General features: G+C 53.3%; 1 protein-coding gene across 3 annotated transcripts in view; it reads left to right on the top strand.

Annotated features, from left to right (window-relative positions):
* Positions 1-10,336, top strand: part of KLHL22 (kelch like family member 22) — a 35,604-nt gene extending 25,268 nt beyond the window's left edge. For all 3 annotated transcript variants that reach the window (XM_059139352.1, XM_059139351.1, XM_059139350.1), the window contains exons 5-7: positions 239-431; positions 6,917-7,150; positions 9,391-10,336. In XM_059139352.1, the coding sequence (XP_058995335.1) occupies positions 239-431; positions 6,917-7,150; positions 9,391-9,756 (793 nt within the window). In that variant the 3' untranslated portion in view covers positions 9,757-10,336. The remainder of the gene's footprint in view (positions 1-238; positions 432-6,916; positions 7,151-9,390) is intronic.
* The last annotated feature ends 3,333 nt before the right edge of the window (positions 10,337-13,669 follow it).

The following is a 13,669-nucleotide window of genomic DNA, read 5'->3' as shown; positions in this document are numbered from 1 at the left end:
GGATGATGAAGGAAGAAGATGGGCTCTTGGCCATGCCTTCCAGGCTCTGTGCTAGAGACACACCCATGTTCAGGCATGTAGTGGCCTGCTGGTGTGGTTGTAGATGGGCATGTGCCGGTGTGTTGGGGCAGTTGGGGGGTGGCGGGTTCAGGGTACAGTGGTGGAACAGAAGGTGTGGGCCTGCTGGGCAAACTTTCTGGCCTATCAGTGATGCACTGCCCTCGTGTTCCCTCAAAAGGTATGACCCAAGGCACAACCGCTGGTTCCAGATCCAGTCGCTGCAGCAGGAACATGCCGACCTGTGTGTGTGTGTGGTGGGCAGGTACATCTATGCGGTGGCGGGCCGCGACTACCATAATGATCTGAGTGCTGTGGAGCGTTACGATCCCGCCACCAACTCCTGGGCTTACGTGGCTCCGCTCAAGAGGGAGGTAAGGAAACCCCTCCCAGAGGGGCCTTTTCCTGCCCTCTTTCCTTCTAGGGTGTGCAGAGAAAGTGGATGGCCAAGCTGGGGAACCAGAACGAGTGGGTACCCCCAAAGACTCTGCATTGTGATTGGGGCAGGGGACTCCTGGAGTTCAGCCAGCCTCCTGGGGAGAACCTCCCCAAGTACACACCAGATCCCGTTCCCAGTATTTCATCCCCATCTTGGTCTCGCCACCTTGATCCCAGGAGGCTGCTTTATTTTTTCTTTTCTTAAAAATTTTATTTGAGGGCTCTTGGGTGGCTCAGTGGGTAAATAAGCCTCTGCCTTTGGCTCAGGTCATGATCTCAGGGTCCTGGGATCAAGCCCTGCATCAGGTTCTCTGCTCAGAGGGGAGCCTGCTTCCTCCTCTCACCCTCTCTGTCTGCCTCTCTGTCTACTTGTGATCTCTGTCAAATAAATAAATAAAATCTTTAAAAAAATAAAGATTTTATTTGAGAGAGAGTCTGAAGCAGACTCCCTGATCGTGGAGCCCGACATGGGGCTGGATCCTATGACTGCGAGATCAGGACTGAGCTGACACCAAGAGCTGGAGGTTCAACTGACTGAGCCACTCAGGCGCCCCCCGACCCCCCGAGGAAGCTACTTTAATCCTGAAGTTCAAATGTCGACGAAAATCTTGTCTGTCCCTTGTCTGTCCCTTCCCCTTATCTGTCCCTCAGCATAGTTGAGCTGGTCTGAAGTGTGTTCAAAGATGTTAGACAGGAGGGACACTGTGATAGAGGAGGGCATGGGAGTCTCTGACTTCAAGGGCTTCCTGAAGGGTGGGGCCTTTGAAAAGGCCAAAACACCACTTTAGAAGTTGTATTTCACATTTCTTTGCTTGTTGTTAAAGATCATGTGTATCCAGAGGTATCCCTGGGCACTCTAGAAGCAGAGGATGGCATGAGGATACACATGTGGGGCTGTTGTCCACGCTCTGCCACAATATCTCCTGCCTTTTTTTTTTTCTTTTAAAGAGTTTATTTATTTGACAGACAGCGATCACAGGTAGGCAGAGAGGCAGGCGGGGGGAGGGGGGTGGGGGGAGGTCTCCGCTGAGCAGAGAGCCCGATGCAGGGCTCAATCCCAGTATCCCGGGATCATGACCTGAGCCGAAGGCAGAGGGTTTAACCCACTGAGCCACCCAGGAGCCCCGATCTCCTACCTTTCTGAACCTCTTTCCATACCTCCTCTTATCTCTGTCCCCTCTCCAATCCCCCCAAGGCTGTAGTCTTTTACCTCAGGGGGCTGAGGTCTCCCTGATGGGTCCAGCTCTTCTCCATGGCCCGCAAGGGCTCCGAGGCTGGGGGTTTCCTCCAAGGCAGGGAAAGCTGGCCTGCTCCTTGCTCCTCCGCTTTCCTGGGGAAGGAAGTGCCTCTAGTGGGGTACTCCCTCCCCTCGTTCTGGAGGAAGGAAGAGATTTTGCATGGGAAAGATCAGGGGGTCCTTGAGACCTGATGGACCCCTGAATTCTCTTCCCTAAAGGAATGAGTAGGAATGGAGGCTGTTGGGCTCCAGGGGCTCTTTGTCTGGAAACTGCAGTTCTCCCATGTGGCCACAGAGGGGCAGCCTCGGCGTTCAACCGGGTTCTCCCCTGTCAATGTTACTTCTTTCTTACCATTCATTTGTTCAGCTACTATTTATTAAGCACCTACCATATACCAATCCCTGGGGATCCAGTGGTGTTAAAAGATGAGAAAAGTACCCCTCCAGACCATGGTGTTCACAGCCTAATAGAGAGACCACTCTTTTTTTTTTTTTTTAAAGATTTTATTTATTTATCTGACAGAAAAAGACACGGCAAGAGAGAGAACACAAACAGGGGGAGCAGCAGAGGGAGAGGGAGAAGCAGATTCCCCGCTGAGCAGGGAGCCAGACACAGGGCTTGGTCCCAGGACTCCGGGATCACGACCTGGGCCAAAGGCAGATGCTTAATGACTGAGCCACCCAGGTGCCCCAGAGAGACCACTCTTAACCACTAAACAAATCAGTAAAGTAATTGCTAATTGTGCTAAGTGTGGTGAAGGAAATCAAGAGGCTTAAGCTCAGCATTGTCCTGAGAGGGGGCTCTGGCAGGACTAATCTGAAAAGACTTTGGGGGGGGCCATCTGAAGAGATGTTGATTAGACGAAGGTCTAATGAAAGCAGCTGCTGGGAGAGGGAAGGAGTTCCCAGGTCAGGAGGGGGCATTCCCAATCTGAGAAAGAGGGATGGATGGCATGAGGAGGCATTGTGAAGAGACAAGGATGGAGAAGAGCAGCTCCTGAGCCACTGGGCGGTCCAGGTGGGGGCGACAGTGGCTTGTCTTAGGGTAGAGGCTGTGGGGAAGGAGAGAGCTGGGCAGGTTCAAGGCATAGTTTGGAGGTAAACTGACCAGACTTGCTGATGGATCAGATGTTAGAGAATGAAAGGGGAGAGATCATGGAAGACGCCCAGGCTCCAGGTTTGAGCACATGGGTGGATGGCTAAGCTGCCGACCAAGAGGACAGATGGGTTTGGGAATGAAAAAGAAAAGGAAGGGTTCCCTATAGATCATGATAAATATTCCAGTGGAAAATGTCAGTTTGACATTAAAAGTCAAGCTCAGGGGAGTGGTCAGCCAGGAGATAGAAATGTGAAGGATTTATCTGGACATGATGGTATGCTGGCCATGGGAGCAGTTGTGATCAGCTCAGAGGAACAGGGACGAGAAGAGGGTTGTGGGGGGGGGGACGACATCCAAGGAGGGAAACCTGCCAGAGAGCAGGGAGGTTTTCTCTTGTGAGCAGAGGGGGCCCACGGGTCCTGGAGAAGGGAGGTGTGTAGCCCATGTTGCTGTCCTAGAACCCACAGTCAGACATAGCAAATGACTGAGGGAAAAGTCTGTCACAACCCTCATCTGTTTGTCACATTCTCTTACCTATTTCTTAGGGACACATGTAATGCTGAGTACCACCAGTGTGGCATTGCTGACGTGCCCCCAACAGACTATGAGTGGGGTGCTGCCTTCCTGTGGTCCAGGGGAGAAAAGTGGGACCTCTGCAGGGAACTCTTCTCACTTAAAAACCTCCCCAGAGAACTCACACTTCTGGGAAGATAGAGTAGATGTATTCCTCCTAATTCTTGCTAAGTACAACTCAAAACGCTGGACATACACATTAAAAAAAAAAAAACAAAAAACAAAAACCCTTAAGCTTCAGAATGGTTGAGAGAAGGCAGTCTAGCTAGGGGTCTCAGGAACTGAGAAACAACACCATACAGTTATGTGTTCCCTGGATTTCCTTTTTGCCTTATATATCTCAGACTTAAAAGTGAAGAAGTTCATAGGCAGTAGCACCAATGGGAAGCAAACTTCAGTGAATGTATAAAAACTGAAATCCTCACTGTGGTCTCTCACATGGACTCACACTGGCTTGTGCTCTCTCTCTCTCACTCTCTCTCAAATAAATCTTTATTTGACAGAGAGACTACAAGAGAGGGAACACAAGCAGGGGGAGGGGGAGAGGGAGAAGCAGGCTTCCCGCAGAGCAGAGAGCCTGATGCAGGGCTTGATCCCAGGACTCTGGGATCATGGGATCATGACCTGAGCCTAAGGCTCCATGACCTAAGGCAGACACTTAAAAACTGAGCCACTCAGGCGCCCCTAAATAAAATTTAAAAATTTTTTAAATTTAAAAAATATAAAGGAATAAAGTGGGAAGAATTAGTCTACCTGATTTCAAGACTTAACTACATGGCTGCAGTAGTCACGACTGTGGTGTTGGCAGAGGGTTAGGCATGGATCAGTGCAGCAGCAAGGAGAACGCACACAGATAGGCCCACCTGATTTTTGATAAAGGTGCAAAAGCAAATGAATGGAGAAAGGATAACTTTTCAACAAATTATATGAGAGCAGTTGGAATCTGTAAGCAAAGAAGATGAACATTGACCAAGTCTCATACTTCATAAAAAATTAAAGTGGCTTATGGGCTTAGGTGTAAAATGTACATCTATATAGTACTTAGGGGGAAAAAAAGAAGAAAAAATTTGGCATCTAGTACTGGGCAACAAGTACTTAGATTTGACCCCCAAAGCATGAGTCATAAGAAGAAAAATCGATAAATGGGACTTGTCAGGGCGCCTGGGTGGTTCAGTGGATTAAGCCGCTGCCTTCAGCTCGGGTCGTGATCTCAGGGTCCTGCGATCAAGTCCCGCATAGGGCTCTCTGCTCAGCAGGAAGCCTGCTTCTCTCTCTCTCTCTCTCTCTCTGCCTACTTGTGATCTCTCTCTAATAAATAAATAAAATCTTTAAGAAAAAAAACAGTGGGACTTGTCATCAGAACTCTGGAGGGGGGATATCAGATGGCAAATAAGCACATGAGAAGATGTTCGATGTCATTAGCCATTAGAGAAGCCCAAATGAGACCCACAGTGAGAAGCCCACCTGTCAGAATGACTAAAATAAAAACTAGTGGCACAGCTGGTGCTGGCGGGACCGCAAAGCTGATGGGACTATAAAATGGCGTGGCTACACTGGGAAAGAATTGCACAATGTCTTTAAATAGTTAACTTCTGGGCTGCCTGGGTGGCTCAGTGGGTTAAAGCCTCTGCCTTTGGCTCAGATCATGATCCCAGTGTCCTGGGATCGAGTCCTGCATCGGGCTCTCTGCTCAGCAGGGAGCCTGCTTCCCCCTCTTTCTCTGCCTGCCTCTCTGCCTGCTTGTGATCTCTGTCAAATAAATAAATAAAATCTTAAAAAAAAAATAGTTAACTTCCCACTACCATGCAACCCAGCAGTTGCCATCCTGGGCATTTATCCCAGAAAAATGAAAACTCTGTTCACAAACAGCCAGAAAGTGGAAACAAATCCAATGTCCTTCAGCAGGTGAATGGCTAAGCAAACTGTAGCAGATACGCAGCGTGGAATTCTACTCGGCAATAAAAACGAACTATGGACACATATGAGCAAGTCTAGATGAACCTGAGGTAGCACAGAAAGCCTGTTTCAAAAGGTTATGTGCTGTGTGATTCCATTCATATAACACTCTTGAAATGACGGAATTATAGAAATGGAGAAACAGATTGGTGATGGAAGGGATTAAAGAGGGGGCTGGGGCAGGGGGATGTGGGTGTGATTACAAACAGGCAACAGGAGGGATCCTAGTGGAGATGGAAGTGTCCTGTGTCCTGACTGGGTCAGTGTCAGCATCTTGGCTGTGCTACTGTGCTGGAGGTGTACTGGCTGTTACTGGGGAGCCTGCGTAAAAAGTACATGGCTTCTGTATTTTCTTACAACTATGTGTGAATCTACACTTACTTCAAAATGAAAAATTTAATTAAAAACAAACAAACCCAAGGGATGCCTGGGTGGTTCAGTTGGTTAAGCATCTGCTTTTGACTCGGGTCATGATCTCGGGGTCCTGGGATTAAGTCCCATTTGGGGCTCCCTGCTCAGTGGGGAACCTGCCTTTTCCTCTGCTTGTGCATACTCTCTCTCTCTCTGTGTCAAGTAAATAAAATCTTAATGGAAAAAAAAAAAAACCCAAACAACCAAGACTTCCCCATGTCCCCACTATTGATTAGAGAAGACCTAGGCCTTGGTTTATGTCCTGCCCACTGCTCTGTCCCCTGTCCACCTCTCCAGCCCTCTGCTGTATCACCACACAGCCTCAGGGTTAGTGGCTGCCTCTGAAACACCAACCTTGGAGCCTCCATGCCCCATGGGGCTCCTCTGACCCCCAAACACACAATTCTCTGTCTTGTGGGCTACGGGCCCAGCATGAAGGCCTTGCTGGGGGTGGGTTGAGCAAGTGGGTATGAGAGAGGAGGTCCTGGATGCCGTAGGAACCGGTGAAGGGTCAAGGTGGCTGGGCAGGGAGGGGATCCCCCCCCAGGGTGCACGCCCAGGTCTGAGGACCAAAATCAAAAGCAGGGTGGTGTATTTTCTTCTTTCACACATAACCATCACTAAAATGGCATTGTTCTTTGTGTTCGATTTTGCATCTCATTTTCTTCCTCACCATATGGTTAGTTATTATTTGTGAACGATTGTGAAAGCGGGGTCAGCAGGCCTGGAGAACTGGCTTGTCTTTGGGAGTAGGGGAGGGGTGGAGGCCACTGAGGGTGGGTCAGGTATTCTCGGAAGTGCAGTCTCCTCTGGTATCTGGCTCTAACAGCTGGGCTTTGATTGCTTTGAGCACCCCCCCACCCCCCCGCCCCATGCAGATGTCTCCTTGAGGGGTGAGAGAAAGACAAAGATTCTGTTCTCCCCCTTGTAGAAGCTCAGAGTCACCTCTGGGTCCCTGGACTTGTCCCCTATTGGAGTAAAGTCAGGGTGGGTGACTCAGACCAAATCAGGGAGGGTTCTCAGCAGAATGTGAGGTGGAAGTTGGGGACACCACAAGGGATGGGGTTTGAGTGAGGGCCCCTGGCTGCCTTCTGTCATGGCCCTCTTGCCCCCTTCCCACACACTCCTGGTTCTCTTGATGGCAGGTGTATGCCCATGCGGGTGCCACGCTGGAGGGGAAGATGTACATCACGTGCGGCCGCAGGGGGGACGACTACCTGAAGGAGACGCACTGCTATGACCCCGACAGCAACACCTGGCACAGCCTGGCTGATGGGCCTGTGCGGCGGGCCTGGCACGGCATGGCCACGCTCCTGGACAAGTTGTACGTGATTGGGGGCAGCAATAATGATGCTGGCTACCGGAGGGATGTGCACCAGGTGAGCAGAGCTGGGCCGCCCACGCACATGCTTTTCCCATCCCTTCCAGTTGTTTCAGATGCAGGGTGAATTGCAACGTATATGCTGCCTTATTAAATAGTCTTTATTTTTTATAGCAGGCTCTAGGTTCCCAGCAAAATTGCATAGAAGGTGCAGAGACTTGCCATGTGCCCCCATCCCTACACACGTGGTCTCCCCCACCATCATCATCCCCCACCAGCGGGGCATTTGTTCTAACCCATGAACCCACCGTGACATGTTCTACCCCAAGCCCATAGTTTAAGGGTTCACTCTTGGGTGGTGTACATTCTCTGGGTTTGGACCAATGACATGTATCGACCAGTATAGTATCAGACAGGGTACTTTCATTTGTTTTCATTATTAAAAACATTAACTATAATGTTAGTTATGACCGCATTGCAGATCCTTTGAATAGTTCCAGTTTAATATTCAGTTTCCATAGCCACTGCCCACTTCAGTGGTCATGCAGAATTCCGTCACTTTGGTGTGTCATTTGGTTTGGTCTGAGTAACAAAAGTTATGCTCTGTAGTGCATTTCAGGCATTTTGGATTGTTTTCTTAAGTGAGAGCTCTGCTTCTCCCAAGTGTGGTCCCAGACCAGCAGCATCTGCATCCCCGGGAACATGTTAGAAATGCAGGTTCTTTTTTTTTTTTTTTTTTAAAGATTTTATTTATTTATTTGACAGACAGAGATCACAAGTAGGCAGAGAGGCCGGTAGAAAGAGAGAGAGGAGGAAGCAGGCTCTCCACGGAGCGGACAGCCCGATGCGGGGCTCGATCCCAGGACCCTGGGATCATGACCTGAGCCGAAGGCAGAGGCTTTAACCCACTGAGCCACCCAGGTGCCCCAGAAATGCAGGTTCTTGAGTCCCACCCCAGACCCACTGAATTGGAACCTGTAGGTCTGGGACTCAGCCATCTGTTTTAACAGCCCTGAGCAGTGAGAACCCTTGGGCTCTCGTGGGTCGCTTTCCTATTGTTTCCATGACAAATCACCACCAGCTTAATAACTTGAAACAACATAAGTGTATTCTTACAGTTTGTAGGTCCTAAGTGTGATGTGGTCTCACATGGCTAAAATCCAGGTGTTCTCAGGGCATCTGTCCTTTTTGGGGCACTATGGGAGAATCTGACTCCTTGTTCACTCAGGTTATCAGAATTCAGTTCCCTGCATGTGTGGCGCTAAGGTCCCTGTTTCTTTGCTGGCTGTTGGGTAAAGGCCCTTCTTGGCTTCTCGAGGCCTCTGCATTCCTGGCATGGGGCCGCTTCATCCTTAGCCAGCAACGGCAAGTTGTCCTTCTGACTTCTCTTCCCTCCTGGTAGACTTTCCCCCTCTGCTCTCAGAGACTTGTGCAAGTAGATGGGCCCACCTGGCAAGTCCAGAATCACCTTCCCACCTTGAGGTCCGTACCCCAAAGCATGTCTATAGAGTCCCTTCTGCCATGTAAAGTAACACAGGGTTTAGAGATCTAGGGCATGGACTTCTTTGGGGGGGGTCATTTTTCTGCTGACCACAAATAGAGAAGCAAAGATGCTTATTAAGCCAAAAAGATAAGATTTTTTGTGGCTCTTAAAGCTACTGTCAAATAGCTAGATTTGACAGATTTCCTAGATTATCAGACAAATGCACAGATGGGTGGCTTCCTTACGTAGTTATCAGCAATGGGTCTTATGGTTTTTCTTCCCCCAGTGGCTGCTAGTTGTCAGGGACAAATTTAACCTGTCTTTCACATTTCTTGGATTACGAGTAGGTGGAACATTTTCCCATGTATTTGTTTACTGTCCGGGGGACGTTTGGAGATGTGAGAATGTTGGTGGTCATCACTAGTCAGCGAGTTAACTCCTTCCACATTTTATCTGCACTTCCCCCTGGGGTCTGTGCCTTTGGTCAATTTCAGTGTTGTGGAGGGGAGAGAACCCCAGACCTTAGAGAAGAACAGCGTGCCCACGGGGAGGTGTGACACATCTGGGGCCGCCGGCTGGCTGAAGGCCCTGGAGGCAGGACAGAGGTCAGCCTGGCCGGGAGACAGGATGTTTTGGTGCTGGCCCCAGATTCTTCCTCCAGAGGAGCCGGGTCTGCACACAGCCTGGCTGTGTCCCTTAGTCTTGGTCTGAATCCAGGGCCTGGCCGAGAGTGCTGCCCTGCCCGGCTGGTCCAGGGCAGCCTGGCAGCCCCGTCCCAGCAGGTGCCCCGCTTTACTCTGACCTTGGCTCTGCAGGTGGCCTGCTACAGCTGCACGTCTGGGCAGTGGTCATCTGTCTGCCCGCTCCCAGCCGGGCATGGCGAGCCTGGCATTGCTGTGCTGGACACCAGGATCTATGTGCTGGGTGGCCGCTCGCACAACCGGGGCAGCCGCATGGGCTACGTGCACATCTACGACGTGGAGAAGGACTGCTGGGAGGAGGGGCCGCAGCTCGACAACTCCATCTCTGGCCTGGCAGCCTGCGTACTCACTCTGCCTCGCTCCCTGCTCCTCGAGCCGCCTCGTGGGACCCCCGACCGCAGCCAGGCCGACCCGGACTTTGCCTCCGAGGTGATGAGCGTGTCTGACTGGGAGGAGTTTGACAACTCGAGCGAGGACTAGGGCTCCCGTACCTGGTGTCCGAAGGGAAGGTGGCAGGAGCTCCGAGAGCATCTGGGGCCTCCCAGCGGCCCCTCCTGCTGGCTCTGCGTGCTTGCTGGCTCCTGCTACCCATCCTTCCTGCCAGTCTACAGCAGTTATTTGTGGAGCTCCGCAGATCCGTGGCTGTGATCGCCCTACCATGGGAATGCTTGTGGAGGGCTCTGGTTCTCTGGAGAGTTTACCGAGCCCGCTCCTCCTCAGCTTGGACGAGGCATGGCGTCACCAGCTGTCTTGGACTCCCCAGTGCCTCCCTGCTGGGCTGAGAGGGCACCCTTCTCCAAAGGGACCTGGGGACTGGCCCTGTGGGTGAGGCGGCCGAGGCACACCGTACCCCCTTCCGTGGGCAGGGAGGTGGTGGAGTGAGCCTGTCGCCTGCCTAGCATTCAGAGGCTTGAGCTACTGCAAGCTCCCAAGGCCTGGAAAGGGAAAGGAGATACATAGAGTTGCCCAAGACTGGTTCAGTAATAAAAAGATCTCCTGCAGCTGGGCTTTTCTGACCCCATGTTGTTGATAAATGAAATAAATCATCTTACAAAAGGTGTGAATTGTGTTCCTGTGGCTGCAGCCTCACCATCTGTTCACAGCCAGTGCAAGGCTGTCCTCTGCGGGTGCCTGTGGCCTTCCGGGCCCAGAGCTGCTGAGTGGCAGTGGCAGGACAGAAGCCCCCATCTGAGGGAAAAGCACAGTACCCCTCTCAACCACCGCCGCCCCCCCGCCCCTCCCCCACCCCCCAGCTAGCCAGGCTGTTACTGGGAAACATGGAAACCCGCCCTGGTCTGCTGAGATGTGGTCACCCAGCCTGCTGGAACACCACCTGCGGTGAGGTGCTCTTCTCTAAACCTCAGTCCAGCTTGGTGAGCAACCTCGTGGCCCTGAGTAAAGCCCAGCCCCAAGCCTGGGAGGGAGACCCGCTCACCATAGGCTCTTCCCTGCTTGCTGGATCTGAGTGTGGCAGGGGTGGGAAGGGGAGCTGCCTTTCCTATAGGTTCACTAGCTGAATTCTTAGCATGTGGTCTCAAGGGTCGTGGTGGCACAGCAGATGGCAACCTCTGGGGCCACCCTCGAGTGGGCTGGGCCTCCAGCCCCTCCCTTGCTTCTGCGCAGCTGACCTTCCACCTGAACCCCCTCCCCTCCTCCAGCCACAGCCTCTGCTCTTGCGAACTCCCAACGGCAGGGGGCAACCTGCAGAGGAACCGTCACTTCCCAGTCTCCTGGGCAGAGTGCCGGGACATCGGCGTCTTCTTTCTGTGCCCCAGAGCCTGTGGGAGCTGGCACTCTGTCGTGGATGGAGGAGAGCAGAGGGACAGTGTGTGCTGCTTGATGGGAGGAAGAGGTAGGGCCCAGATGCCCTAAAGACAGTGGACGTTGCTGCCTGCCCCTCAGGGCCATGCGTATGATCTTCCTGTCTCTCAGGGTTCGGGTACCCCTCAAGAATAGGCGCCCACTCCCTAACCCCTATGTGACATCGTGCACTTCTAGCTTGGGTGGCAATCCCAGTGCTGAGCCTAGTGGGTCACTTCCAGCAGGACAGAGTAGCCACATTCTTCAGTGTCCTCTCCCCTGCTCGGGGGCTAACAGTACCTTGAGGCCAGGGCAGCAGTTCTTACAGACCCCAGAGTCCCTGGGAAGGAGAAGCACCAGAGATGCCCCCCCCCCCGCAGTGTGTCCCAGGCTTGCTGGTGTCATCCCCCTCCACCCGCAGCCTTCTAGGTGCGGCCACGGCTTTGTAAGAGTTCTGCTCTGGAAGGTAGGGAAGAAGGGTCTGTGAGGTCCTGTGGACCATGGGGTGGACTAGACACGAGCCCTGAAAGGAGTCCTGCCGCTGTCCAGGCAGCCTGGAGGCCTTCATGGCTTCCCCTCCCAACACCTGTCTGGGACCTGGGCAACCCGGGCTCTCCAGCCTGCAGCCTCTCGGAGAGGCCGCGTCTCGTGCCTTTACTCAGCTGGGTACTCCTTCCTTTCTGCCTGCAAATCCTCACCCTCTCAAGGCCCCCTGGAGAAACCATCGTGGCTGGAACCAGTCGGCCCAGGCTCCACACCCGCATGGGGCATATGTGTGGTTGTTAAGTCATCTGTGGGTGCCTGTGAACCCACAGCTTCCTCATGGTATTCACCTGGCACCTAGCCAGCTGCCTGAATGGTCGGTCATGCACCCGCACTTCTCAGTCTCCTGATTGGGGTGTGACAGTGGCTGGGACTGACATGGGCCCTGCATTCACCCCTGAACTTCCCATCACCTGGGAGGTGGCTATGATGGGACACAGGTGGAGGACCACTGTGGATCTTGAGTGAGATGAGGCTGGGGACAGGCCTGCGAGCCGTTGGGGGCAGCCAGATGTGATTAGAAGGGCTGCTCTGGGGGATACGCCAATGGGGTAGGTAGAGATTTGGGACACTCCTGGTGTTGGCAAGGACTGGGGGGCATCATCCAGCTGGTGCCCTTCACAGTGGAGGCAATTTGGGGTGGCAAGCCATTCTGAAGGAAGGGAAAGAAGGTGAGTTTGAGGTGCCTGTCCATGAACTCAGTCCAGCTGGGGTGAGTGCCCAAAGCCCTGGGGGGTGTGCTTCTAAAGCTAGGAGCTGGGCAGCCACATGGACCTCATTTGGCCCCTCTTGGTGGCAGTCTAAGGCGTGGGCTTTTGAAAGGGGCCCTCTAGGCTGAGAGAGCCTGGGCCGTGTCGGGGCTGTGCCCAGGCAGAGCTGCCCACAAGTGGCTAGCCTGTTTACTTGTCCCCCAGAAGTGTTTGCATTTGTGATCTCAGGGTTTCAACTTCCCCTTCCCAGCCGAAGGCAGAGGCTTTAACCCACTGAGCCACCCAGGCACCCATCAACTTCCCCTTCCAGTCCACCCAGCTGTTGCCTGCCGCTGACCTCCCTCCTGCACCAGCAGGGCTGACGGAGGGGCCCTCACCTCTGAAGTTCCCTGTTCTCCTTTCCTCCACCAGCCTACTCTGGACAGGCTTCTGGCCCAGCCAGTCTGGTGGTGTCCACAGCCTTGGGCTTTTCAGTAGCCGTTATTCCAAGTCCCTCCTTCAGCCCCTCTTCCACTCTGACCACCTCCACGTGACTGAGGAAGGACACCACCTTTCCCTCCTCTGAGGAGTCTGTATGCAGTCTGTTCTCCTAGAGAGCGCAGGTGCCCTCTCCCTGCAAAGTCTTCCCACCAACTCCCAAGTCTGCAAAAGACAAGCTCATCTTTGCTGGGATCTGGATGCTCCCCCTTTTGTTCCATACCCCAGCCTGCCCACCTTTTGCCGCTCCATGGTCTCTGGGATCGGGTCTGTGTCCCAGACCACTGCCAACTCCTCGGCTCCCCAGGCCCAGAGTTCTTCCTCCCGGTCCCCTTTTGCCCTGTTCCTCTCCACATTGCTCCCCTGCCCCCACTGCCCCTGCGCTGCTCTATGCTGTCACCCCACTCTTCCTGAGGCAGGATCCCCCAAGCCTCCACCTTCTGGACTTTTACCTCTGGTGATCCAACAGCCTTCTCAAGTAGAATGTCTCTCCCAAACTCCCCTTTCACCACTGGAGGAGGATTGCAGGGCCTCTCAGTCCTGGAGTACTCCCGCCTCCTCTGTCTTTGCCCCCATCTGCATTTCCCTCCACGAACAGCCCACTGCTGGGCCATTCTACCTTCTGCGGAGACACCCTTTGCCGAGGTCTCAGGTGCAGCCCCAGGCGACCCCTCAAGCATTCTGTTCGAGTGTCTTCTGCAGGCTTTGACTGCACCCAAGTGAGCCTGAGGAGCCAACACTACAGCCCAGCTCTACAAGGGCGAGGGCTTCGCGGGGGGCAGCGGAGGCCGGTTTGCGGCCTTGATCTGGGGCGTCTTCGGACCGCTCTTCCCCGGCCGGTTCCGAGGCACAGCGGGCCGGGG

Source organism: Mustela lutreola, chromosome 11 (assembly GCF_030435805.1).
Source record: "Mustela lutreola isolate mMusLut2 chromosome 11, mMusLut2.pri, whole genome shotgun sequence".
In the NCBI taxonomy this organism is placed as follows: Eukaryota; Metazoa; Chordata; class Mammalia; order Carnivora; family Mustelidae; genus Mustela; species Mustela lutreola.
Note: the sequence above shows the minus strand (reverse complement) of the source record. Positions and strands in the feature narration are given on the sequence as shown.